Source organism: Cryptomeria japonica, chromosome 3 (genome assembly GCF_030272615.1).
Source record: "Cryptomeria japonica chromosome 3, Sugi_1.0, whole genome shotgun sequence".
NCBI lineage: Eukaryota > Viridiplantae > Streptophyta > Pinopsida > Cupressales > Cupressaceae > Cryptomeria > Cryptomeria japonica.
In genome coordinates, this window is record NC_081407.1 from 503,699,885 (window position 1) to 503,712,481 (window position 12,597).

The 12,597-nt window shown below is 35.4% G+C and overlaps 1 protein-coding gene across 1 annotated transcript; it reads left to right on the top strand.

Annotated features, from left to right (window-relative positions):
• Window positions 1–4,860: 4,860 nt before the first annotated feature.
• Window positions 4,861–9,846, top strand: LOC131067470 (uncharacterized). The gene is made up of 6 exons (XM_058002497.2): window positions 4,861–5,325; window positions 5,833–5,972; window positions 6,073–6,122; window positions 6,240–6,296; window positions 6,461–8,329; window positions 9,321–9,846. Exons 1-6 carry the CDS (start codon window positions 5,236–5,238, stop codon window positions 9,395–9,397), a joined length of 2,283 nt encoding a protein of 760 aa, XP_057858480.2. The 5' UTR covers window positions 4,861–5,235; the 3' UTR covers window positions 9,398–9,846.
• The last annotated feature ends 2,751 nt before the right edge of the window (window positions 9,847–12,597 follow it).

Below are 12,597 nucleotides of genomic sequence, written 5' to 3' on the forward strand. Positions count from 1 at the left end.
AGTCTTCTTCATTTATCCCTTGGAGCAACATTACAACATTCATTTGCAAGCATATGTGTGTGTTCAGGTTTTGTCTTGTTACATGACATTTCATGCAGCACTTGTGATTTCATTCAAGAAGCAAAGCAATCATCATCAACAAATTGCAGATCTACAAGGTATAAATTTCCATTTTTTACATTCAAGCATTTACAGTTACTTTCTTTCAATTTTGATTCCTCAACTGGGGTTTGACTGAGGCAAACCCTTATCCACAACCCTTTTCCCCTTCTTTTTGGTGTGTAGGTTGCAGGTGCGCAGCTGTATTTTCAGATTTGGACTCCATTTACAGAGGCGAAAAAACCCTTTTCATTTCACGGATTTTTCGAAGGACCATGTGCACTTTCAACACGGCCCCGATGACTTTTCTCCAAATTTGCAGGGCAGATCCATATCAGTCTAAATATCTTAGATCCAAAGTTATAGCATGATCGAGAACCGGTAGCTCTTCATTTCACTCATTTTGTCTCTCTTTCCTAAATAGTCAACAAGTCAACTTTCTCATTTACAAAAGAGGGCAAATCACACTTCAACCCTTGCAATCCACTTGAAATTCACATCCTTGTTTCCCTTGGATTTGGATCTAGTGGATTCAAGCCCCTCTTTTGAATTTATATTTCCTCCAAGCGAAAATCATCCTAGTGACTTCCTTTCTCTCTCCTAGGTGGGGAGTCACTAGGGTTCAATTTTCCACTTTACATAAGCAATATCTGGTCTAGTAAGAGTTAAATAATTTAAACTTCCAACTAGTTGTCTATATAAAGTAGCATCAACTAAAGGAGTTTTCTTATCAAGCATTAACTTTGTTCCTAATTCACAAGGAGTAGAAAAATGATTAGTATCATTCATTTTAAACTTGTCTAAAAGATCTTGAGCATATTTACTTTGAGATAAAAAAAAAAATAACATTACTTGTTTGCCAAATTTGCATTCCCAAAAAATAATGTAAGTCCTAAATCAGTCATTTGAAACTTTTGATTGAGTTAAAACTTATTTCAAAAATCAAAATATTGGAACTTGAAGTTAGAATTAAATCATCTACATATAAAGTAATAATCACAATGTCATCTTCACTATGTTTAATATATAAATTTGGACCATTTTTGCTTCTAATGAAACCTTGAGAAAGAAAGAATGCATTAATCTTAGAATACAATTCTCTAGGAGTTTGTTTCAAACCATTAATTGATTTCTTTAACTTGTACACTAAATGTTCATTGCCTTTCTTAACAAAACTAGGAGGTTGAGACATATAAATTTCCTCATGTAAATCACCATTTAGAAAAGCACTTTAACATCCATTTGATGAATAGGCCAATTCACATTAGAAGCTAAAGCAAGAACAAGTTTAATAGTAGGCATTTTAGCAATGGGAGCAAAAGTTTCATTATAATCTAAGCCTTCATTTTGAGAAAAACCTCTAACAACTAATCTAGCTTTAAACTTAGTAACTTCATTATTTGCATTCAATTTAGTTTTATATAACCATTTACAAGAAACAAGATTTTTACCTCGAGGTAAAGGAACTAAATCCCAAGTTTGATTAGCAAGCAAAGTATCATATTCTTCTTGCATAGCTTTTTTCCAATGAGGTTGATTTTTAGCTTGCTCAAAAGAATTAGGATCATTTGCATTCATAATAGTAGAGATCAAAGCATAATTGCAATAATCCACTCTTCTAGCCTTAAGTTTATCCATTCTAGCTAAATAATCATCACTTTCTTAAATCAAAGTTTTAAACCATTTAGGCTTCCTTTTAGAAGTAATAGAATCATCACTAGAAGAAAAATCATTAGGAGTAGGACTTTTAGAAACAAATGCACTAGGAGTAGGGTTTAGAGAAGGAGGTTTTTCCTCCACAACCACAACTTTACTTTCAACAAATTCATTATCCTACACTTTAGAACAATCATGAACACCATTTTCAGCAATACAAACATCTCTAGCAACTTTAACTTTGTTAGTGATAGGATTGTCAACTCTATATGTTTTAGAATGCTCATCATATCCAGCAAAAATATAAGGAAAAGATTTAGAATCTAATTTGTGTCTCTTTTGTTTAAGTTTATGAACATAAGCAATTGAACCAAAAATCCTTAAATGGTTCAAATTGGGTTTTCTACTAGACCAAGCCTCTTCAAGAGTTATATCCTATAAAGATTTTGTAGGAGTCCTATTAATGAGATAAGTAGCACAAACCATAGCTTCACCCCAAAATTTATAATCCATATTCTTAGCATGCAATAAACATATAGCCATTTCAACAATGGTTCTATGTTTCCTTTCTGCTACGCCATTTTGTTGAGGTGTATAGGGAATATAGTAAGCTCATGTTTGATACCAAAAGATATCAAATAACCATTAAATGCATTATTAACATATTCCATACCATTATCAGTTTTAAGTATTTTAATCTTAAAACTAGATTGCCTTTCAACAAACATATGAAATTCAGTAAAAGCATCAAGAACTTGATCCTTACTATGAAGGAAATATATCCAAGTTCTCCTTGAAAAATCAACAACAAATGTAAGTGCATACCTTGATCCTTGGATGGATCTATTCTCCATGGGTCCCAAAAGGTCACTATGAACAAGGTGCAATTTATGATTTGCCCTCCATGATTGACCATGAGGAAAGGGCTCCCTATGCATCCACTTATGCAACCTATGCATACAATCTTAGAAGGAAAAATGTTAGGTGATCCATATACCACATTTTATTTTTGCATCAAGGCACTATTATTAGAATTTATGTGGCCAAGTCTTCCATGACAAACATTAAAATCAATGGTAGTAAGCAAAGAATACTTTGATTAAGCAAACTCATTAAATTTGAATAAGTTATCATTGTCCATTTTAGGATTAGCAATAACTTAGTTATGCTTTGGATCAATGATATAACACATATCCTTATAGAATTCGATCTTATAATCTCGACAAAGCTTAGCAACAAATAGTAGGCTGCTACGAATTGATCAAAAGAAGATGTTGACCCCATATGCCCACAAGTTGCGAAGCACAATGTTTCAGTCCACACAATCAAATATCACAATAAAGAAACTACCAACACATGGATAAATTTCTAAATTTTCTTTCAAGGTAGGCTACCAATTTTTTGTGATCCAATTGGTGCAATTTTGTGGCTAAATTTGTAGATTAGCCCATGTTCTGCAAAGAAATCTCGATTTTCTACAATTTATTTTTTTATATCCTCACCAAAGTTTAGAGATAAGCTTTGATAGGTCTTCCCATTTCCTCATAATCATTGTTGGTTACCCTAATGTTTTCCTTTCGGCCAAGGATTTCGTGAGACAAAGAGGATTAGGTGGCACACTAGTTAGTCTCATTATCAAGGTCAGAGCATAGTGGATGCCCTATGCAACACCGAAGAATAAGTTGAGCTCCAGAGGATCAACATCAAATATAGGGCAAGCAGGATATGAGGAGGCTGAGTTTCCAAACTAGGGCTAGATGATGACGATGATGGAGGGGCAACAAGTTTTGGAATTTTCAAAAGAATAATTATGGGTGACCACATTCGCATAAGGTTTGGGAACAAGGTTAAAATCGACATTGTGGGAGTAGAGATTTGCTTCTTCAAATTCCAAAAGTTTATCCAGTACAATATTATCACTCAACTTGCACTCTTCATAAAGAATAATTCAATTTCAAATGGCCATCTTTTTTATAGTAAAAACTACTATTCAAACCACTAAGCTCAAAAAATTATAATAAAAAATAATCTAATAAAATGTCATAGATAAAATAAAATAGATTAGACTAACCTTGTGCCTAAATAAATTAAAACTCACGTTTAGATATAAGAATGAATATCTATTGTTCCTTAAATTAAAATTCACATTAAGATATAAGAATGAAGACTTATTTTAATCATATCACCTAAGGAAGAGGACCTAGTAGTTGAGCATCCTAAATTCATGCTTCACAAAATCCCATGTGAAAATTTCAAATCATTCCCATATTTTACAATAGCTTATTTGGCAAGTCTTCTACTTACAACTAAAGTTTTAGGGCCACATCATCAAATATGATGCCACATCAACGTGCTTTTTACCAAGGTGTTCAAAAACCAATACTTGTGCACTAAGTAATGTTTTAGTGGTGCACTGATGTGGCATCACATGATTTGTTGCTTTTTAGATCTAAAGAGTACATTTCACTCAATTATGGGTAGACACCATCAACAATAACAACTTTAAAGTCACAACTATTGATGCAATAATGTCAAAAAAATTAGGCATTAAATCAATAAATGCTATTGCAACTATTGGAACACTAGGTCCTCTTCCCTAATGACTTTTAGGAATGTGACTTTAAATCATATCACTTTATGACTTGTACAAATGAAAAAAAAAACAAGACATGATAGCCTATTCCATTTCTCAATTCATTTCAAAAAGAATTTAAAACATCATTGAATTTGTCATTGGATCCCATACAAAAGCCCCCCCCTAAAAAAACCAAAAAAAAACACCAAAACACTTTTGCCAACATTCCAAAACCCCTCAACATCTTTAGATCGTTTGTTTAAGCACAATTCCTTTGAATCATTCCACAATTTCAACCCCAACTTGAGGGCAACCAATCGTTTGAAAAAATAAATAGAAAACACATTCCTAATAATAATAATATTATTAGAGATGGAAAAACATCAATAGATTTCACACCCATCAAGACAAAATCAACGTTTGTAAGCATGAAACACATGACATTGCATAGTATTCCATTCCGAGCACAACCTTATTTTGTCTTATGTCCACGTCATATGCCAGGGGAAGCGCGTAAAATTCAATGATGTTGAACCCTGAAAATATAGCCGTTGTGTTTGATGTTGACCTTTTCCATTCTTTTGCATTTATGTTTCCCATATAACCGTTGAAGCTGAGGAGAAAATGGAAGCCATTATAAACATCAAATTATTATGAAGATTCAACAATCCATCACCGGATAGCTCGGGCAAAATTTCGTGAGAAGATTGAAGAAGAAGGACGCAGCGAGAGTATATTAATCAAATCAGATGGCGGCCTGCACCATAAACGATAGGTTGAAGGAAAATAGCAGGAGAGGGTTGGAAGAATTAGTGTTACTGTTGATTCTGCCAAGTATTTCACAAATTTCCTAAAATGATGTGAAGGACGACTTGGTGTACAATCCTCTAAATTCTTGAGCGAGAATGGTTGCAAAGAGTCCGCCGAGAGATGCGTGCCATGCGTTTGACAAAATGTGTGAGCAATCTCTGCTCCTCAAACAAACTGTTCATAAGGTACATTTGAATTTGCCAAATCTGCTTTTCATTTGGGTGTTATATTCTGAGAGTAAACACGGGTTTATGATGCAAGATGGACGGCTGTTTGTAATATAAACTTGTTATAAGTTCCTATAATTGTGTATCAGTTGATCTAGAAGTTTTGCTACCGGAGCTTGTCCATTTCTCAAAGTTTAAGATAGGTAGTATAACTGTGGTATTTTGTGGGGAATGCGAAATGTGCTATTTCTATATATAGTGCATCTCTAGCTTCTTTTGATGTTTGGGTTTAAGCTAGGATATCTGGTAGTTTTTTGACGCTTATGTTTGATAAAGCAAGGCTTAATCCCACTTTGGATATGCCAAATGTATGAATTCAAGCTTATATTGATGGTGTTTTATGCAACTTTAATGACTCAACCCACATTGATAATTCACAGTAGCGGCAGATTTGGTTTCGTTGTTGATGATGGTATTGTATAAAAATGTGTCTATATGTTTACTATATATTTTTGAGATGTAAAGGTTGACAGAGCAATGGCACGCTTGCGAGAGATCCAATCGACAGTTAGAGGACATAAAGCTCGATCATGGGTGACCTTAAGCCCCCTTAGCGCCAGAGGATATATGAGAACAAGCCAGGTGCAAAAAAGAGTATCCTTAAGGTGAATTGTTTCCTTTCAACTTAAGTTGTTTTTATTAGCCCCTTTGTAAAATAAACATACTCTGTCATTGTCTGACTAATTCGATGATGATGTTTGGCAGGACACAGGAATCAACAAAGAGATCTACTGGTGGAAGTAACGGAGCACACGGTAGGAGGGTGACTTTAATAATGAATTCATGCTGTGAATAATTCCATTTGCAGATTATGCATCATTTGTCATTCACAACTAGAAAAAGTAATTTTTTGTTCTTCCTTATTCATACAGCTAAGAAATCTCTCGAGCCCTTCAATTCGGTTGAAACGGACAGCAACATACCCCCTGGTATGATGTTTGCAGCTTGTTTCATTTGCCTTGTCTTCCTGTATCTCTGTGGTGTGATTCACTAAAACCATAGATAGAGGGTACAACCTAGTTTCTACTGTATCTATTTTTGTCAAGTGGAGAGGATTATGGAATATAGTGACCAAGTATTGACTGTGCATCAGGGGAATGGAGGAGATGGTCTTTGCCGGCGGCACTTGTCCAACAGGCTGTCGGGGAAATCCTGGAAGCCAGTAATTTTGCTAAGGGCATTGTCAGCATTTTTTCTGATTCTATTTTTGATAAGTTAATACAGGATCCGAAAACACCACAAAGTGCCTTAAATGATGTCAATTTGCTGGAAGGGAAGAAGAAAAAAGAGGTCCCTTCAGTGCCTAGAAATAATTGCAGGCAACTCAATCATAGACAAGTCACGCTTGGCAATACTGAGCATTGGAGCTTTAATGCTACACAGTTGACTCCACCAACAAAATGTCAATCTGTGATCTCATGCTTGCAGAATGATGGCTTCAACAATAATTGTTTTTTTTATGGTATGGAAGGCTTAGAGCCAGGGAGTGCAGACAAGAGGCCTTCAAAGAGGAAAGGTCACAAGGTTGCCCACAAGTTTAGAATGATAACTCCTGAGAACAAGGTGAAAAGTTTGTCCTCTCGAGATGCTTCATCTTCTTTAGAACTGCATCGGAAAGCAGAGAAACAGCAGCTACGGGCAAGAGCAAGAGCTGAATTGTCGCAGACAGGTACAAGAGTTCAAACACAAATGAACTTTCGTACTTCTAACTGTGCTGATAAGTATAGGAAGAATGTAAAGGCTGTAGCATCAGCACTGGTTTCTTGTTACACATCTCCTGCAAGGTCAATTGGGGAACAAAAAACTCTACTTAAAGTTGATCAGATTACTCCCAGGCGGAAGCCCTGGATTTCACATCCTAAGCCCGTGAAGGCCATCATTTTTCCCAATCCTACTTTCATTCCCTCGCCTTCAGATTTCCGAAATAATTTGGAAAAGCTTTCAAAGAAGGGATTTGACACTCCAAAACTGAAAGTGTTTTCTAGTAGTGGAAAAGAAAATGTACCATTTCCTCGAAAAATGGGTACTTCATCCACTTTAAATACTCCAAAAATAAAAGAACATTCTTCTCTGCTGAAAGTACCCATGAAGACACCTACTAGGATGATTAAGCAAGCTTCTACAGCATCTCGTCCTGCTAGAAATGCTCCTCCCTCCATTGCAAATCAGAAAAATCCCTCCAAAGTCTCCAAGTTGTTATCTCCCTCAAAAAGCAAGAGTCCCAAGCACTGCTCATCCTTAAAGAAACCAACTTGGTTCCATAGAAGCTGTATTGCATTACATTCACCTTCGGCTCCTACCACTCGCAACATAAGTCTACTTTCAAGACACAGGATTCATTCGCCAGTGCAGCCTTTACCTTCTCTCATATCTAAATTACCTTCTAGGAGGAAGAGGAACTCTAGTCCCATGCCTAATGATGCTCATGTTGATCTGAATAAAAAATTTGAATCATGTTCTGTGGAAGAGGGTGCTCCCACTGAATCCAAGGCATCAATTGCAGGAAGGGTTCTTCCATGTTCTGTGGAAGAGGGTGCTCCCACTGAATCCAAGGCATCAATTGCAGGAAGGGTTCTTCCCCTGCCTCCTGCTTGGGTGAAAACATTGCCAATGGATTTTATCAAAGATAATTGCAGAAAACCCTTGGATCGAAAATATGTGAATCTTTGTGTGGATGAAATGCCACGTAAAAATCATTTTGTTGATCGTGGTCGCTCAATTAGCTGCCCCAAACAGCGACCTCTTAAACCCCTTGAAAAAAGTACTAATTTCAGTGGCATAGGTAAAAGAATTAACATCGTTAGTGCATCAGACGCAGAATTTTCCACAAGAAGAAATGATCAGCAATCAGAAGGAAAAGAGAACATAATTTACAGCGAAGCAGAGGAGGATGATATAATTCTGAAAAGGACAAATACAGTTCTCAGAAGAAGCTGGTCCTTTGGACATGAAAATACTGCAGGTATATATTCTTAGTTCCTTTTTCCTTATATGAATTAATGGAATCACAAATCATCTGTCTCCTAGCCAAAACTATGTATAGTTTGTCCCCTTTCTCTTTTGTGTACAGGGTAGGGTACTTGGCCATTTCTGTATTTCAATTTTCGTCATGGATAAGTGAATTGTTTTGCCCCTTTTTATTCTCTTTTCAAGATATTTCTTTATATTTATAATTATTGGAATTGATTTCTTTATAAATCTATGCCTAAAACCAGATAAACATAGAGTGTTGTCAACCAAATGTTTTTCAGGCCTAACGGAAACCATTTTTCACTTGATCGATACTATTTTTATTCAACATGAAAATGTGTATTTTGTCAATTGATCTAAGAAGCTTCTCTTGAAAGTACATGTAAACCTTCTCATTCCTCTATGATCATAAGCATCAACGAAATGTGTATTTATGAATTGATAGTGATACTATGGCATCTAGAATGAAACAACGATAATAGACCATTTCATATTTGATTGATACTTATTCAAAATGTCATTCAGGGGGACGTCTATTATTCATGATGAAAATGCATGTTCGTTGATGAAAACGAGTATTTTGTCAATTAATCAGTACCTTGCTTCTCTTCCAAAATGCGTCAATTGATTGGTAGATAGTCAGTCCTTTTGGTTTCTCGCTAATATATATACACTGAAATCCAAGTCCACTGTGGTGTCCTGTTAAAGTGGTGGTTTCCCTTTTCTTAAGTATGTCCCGGGATTTATGAATATGCACATTGATCAGTCCCTTGCTGTATATCATGAAAATGTGTATGTGTCAATTGATCAGTACCTTGTATCTCTTCCAAAATGCCTATTTATCATGAAAATGTGTATGTGTCAATTGATCAGTACCTTGTATCTCTTCCAAAATGCCTATTTATCAATTGATTGATAGATGGTCCTTTTGTTTCTTGCTAATATATACTGAAATTCAATTACACTGTGATGTCTTGTTACAGGTGGTGGTTTCCCTTTTTTTAAACATGTCCGGGGATTTATGAATATGAACAAAAATGTGAGCAACATTAATCGATAATAATGTGGTTGCGGTACAACTGATATCAAGAATATTAATCAATTTCTTGAGGCCTGCCAAATAAACGTTTCAGGTTTTGCAAAAAGTTACCGCTGTAAAACAAGCAGCCTTGGCGGTAATTGAGGGCATATAAAATGCGCAATTCCTGTTGTTCCCAGTGGATTGATTAATGTACAGCAAGTGCAAGTAGCATTTAGTGTATTTCTTAAGTGTCCCGGCAAAGGATGACGGTGTTGGTGCTCATAATCAATAATGTAGCATTTAGTGTATTTCTCTGTTGTATATTTCTTTACTGGCATAGCTACCATTATGAATACTACCATGGGCCACCACCATTATCACTGCTTTTGAGGAGCACACTCTTTCTGTGTTTTATTTACTGGTCTCTGTATCATCCCACTTGTGAATTCCATGCCTTATTGAATAATATGGTGCATTTTTCTGTTGTATTTGAGATTGATTGCAGGTTTCGTTTTCTTTTTTATTTATTACACAAAATGAACTTTCAAAATAACCGTACTTTCATTAAATTGGAAATAAATCAGTTCCTTGCACCTATATGGTGAAAGCAAATTCAGAGTGTATGTGAATGAGTTTGATCAAAATTTAGATGCAAATAAAACAGAATTAATTCAGAATACAAAATGTTGATGTGAATAAAACAGAGTTTATCCAGAATCCAAAATGTTGATTTAAACAAAACAGAGTTTTTACAGGAAGCTTTTTCACTCCATCATTGTCTTGTAACAAGAGAAACTCAGAAAAGTATTAGAATATTTATTAACCAAGGAAAGGAAGAGTGTATGTGAATGAGTTTGTTCAAAATTTAGATGCAAATAAAACAGAATTAATTCAGAATACAAAATGTTGTTGTGAATAAAATAGAGTTTATCCAGAATCCAAAATGTTGACTTAAACAAAACAGAGTTTTTACAGGAAGCTTTTTCACTCCATCATTTGTCTTGTAACAAGAGAAACTCAGAAAAGTATTAGAATATTTATTAACCAAGGAAAGGAAGAGTAACAAGAGAAACTCAGAAAAGTATTAGAATATTTATTTGCCAGGAAAGGAAGAGACAAAATTCTATATATTTGGCCCCCTATGGTACAAATTTCCATTGAATTCGTGGAGCACTTTCTTCCTGTGAATTATTTTCTAGTCAATGTGTCATCACACTTGCCAATTTCAACATTCGCCTTATTGTTCTGCTGTATTTGAGATTGACTTCATGATAATTTATGTACAAAAAATTAACTTTCATTAAAGAAGCATACTAAATTGGAAATAAATCAGTTCCTTGAGGTTTTCATAATGCAGGAGAATGAGCGTGAAACTTAGATCCAAATAAAATGTTGATGCAAATTAAATAGACATTTTTTTCACTCAAATTCTAGTGCTTCAAATTCCTTTTGTAACTAGAGAAGAGAATATAATATTTATTTACCAAGAAAGAAACAGAAACTTTTTCAGTCTAAGCCACCTAATATGTTGTAACCATTTTCTTTATGCCCTACTCTTCCGTCAGTCTTCCATTTTTTTTAATTGTGTTAAATTTTGGGATGTAACGGTCTGTTGTGGTTTTAATTTATGGTAATTTTCCTAAGTTACAGGTTTGGGTTCGGGTTCGGGCATGCGAACCTGGTTTGGGTTCAGGCAAAAAAAATTTGGCTCTTTAGGTTTGTGGGTCGGTTCATCCATACATGTATATTATATACAAAAATTTAAAGAAATATACAAAATTATAAAACTAAATAAATTTGATAGTATGATATTTCATTATTAATCAATGCCAAATGCCAATTGATAGTTCATAATTGAATTGGAAGATGGAGCAATGCAAAATGGCGGAAGAAAAACATTTAATAGTATGATACTTTATCATTGATCAATGCGTGAGGAGAACCCAACAATAGAAGAGGTGCTTTTATGACACTTCAGAGTTTTTGGATGCAAAAAAATGTTTGTTTTTGTTATGTTTTGGTGCTTAGGGCCTTTGGATACGCCCGGGTTCATACCTGGTGAACCCAAACCCCTGGGTACATACCTAGGGTGAACCCAGATGAACCCCCGGACGAACCTGAACCCAAGCGAACTTGGTTTGCATGCATGGACCAAAACAAGCTAACCCGATAACTTAGGAATTTTCCCTTGGTTAGCAGGTTGCTAGGGTTTTCCGTAGCCCTAAAAGAGTCTTTAAACAAGCAATTTGGGAATACTATAAGGTTAGAGATATTAGAGAGGTTGAGTGGCAATGTTGTAGTGTTGGGTGTCATTCCTACATCTGCTTTCTTCAATCCTAAATAAAATAAATAGTGCTATGTTTTTTGTATTGGTATGAATTGTAAGAATAGAAGCCTCTGCTAGAGTTGATGTGTAGGGTATGTTTTCTTCATCAGTTTTGGCACCAAAGCAATCAGCTATGGTCCGAAGGGGAGTTAGCGTGATTTAGGGAAAAGGGGGCAAAAGGAAATATAGGCCCACAAAGAAATGCTCGTAGGGTTTTAAACTCTATTGAGAAGTTTATCAAACCCTTGACAAGCTAAGGTTGATATTGTCACATCCCTCATAGCCTAAGAACAGGAAAAAAAAATGGACGAGAAAAGTGCCAAGACAGAATAAATGCAGGCAAGAAAAAAAAGGGAGGGAATTTTAATTTATGGGAATTTTGGGATGTAACAACTTGTTGTGGTTTGAATTTATGGGAATTTTCCCTTGGTTAGCATGGTGCTAGGGTTTTCCGTAGCCGTAGGAGAGTTTTTATAACAAGCAATCTGGGAATACTATAAGGCTAGAGATATTAGAGAGGTTGAGTAGCAATGTTGTAGTGTTAGGTCATTCTTGCATCTACTTTCTTCAATCCTGAATAAAATAAATAGTGTTGCATTTTTTGTAATGGTATGAATTGTAAGAATAGAAGCCTCTGCTAGAGTTGATGTGTAGTAGGGTGGAGTATATGTTTTCTTCATTAGTTTTGGCACCAGAGCAATCAACTATGGTCCAAAGGGGAGTTAGTGTGATTTAGACAAAAGGAAATATAGTGGCTTATTGAACCCTTGACAAGCTAAGGTTGATATTGTCACATCCCTTGTAGCCTAAGAATGGGACAAAAAAATGGACAAGAAAAGGTGCCAGGACAAAATAAATGCAAGCAAGAAAAAAAAGGGAACCCTATTGACAAAGGGCATGGGCGTCAATCAAA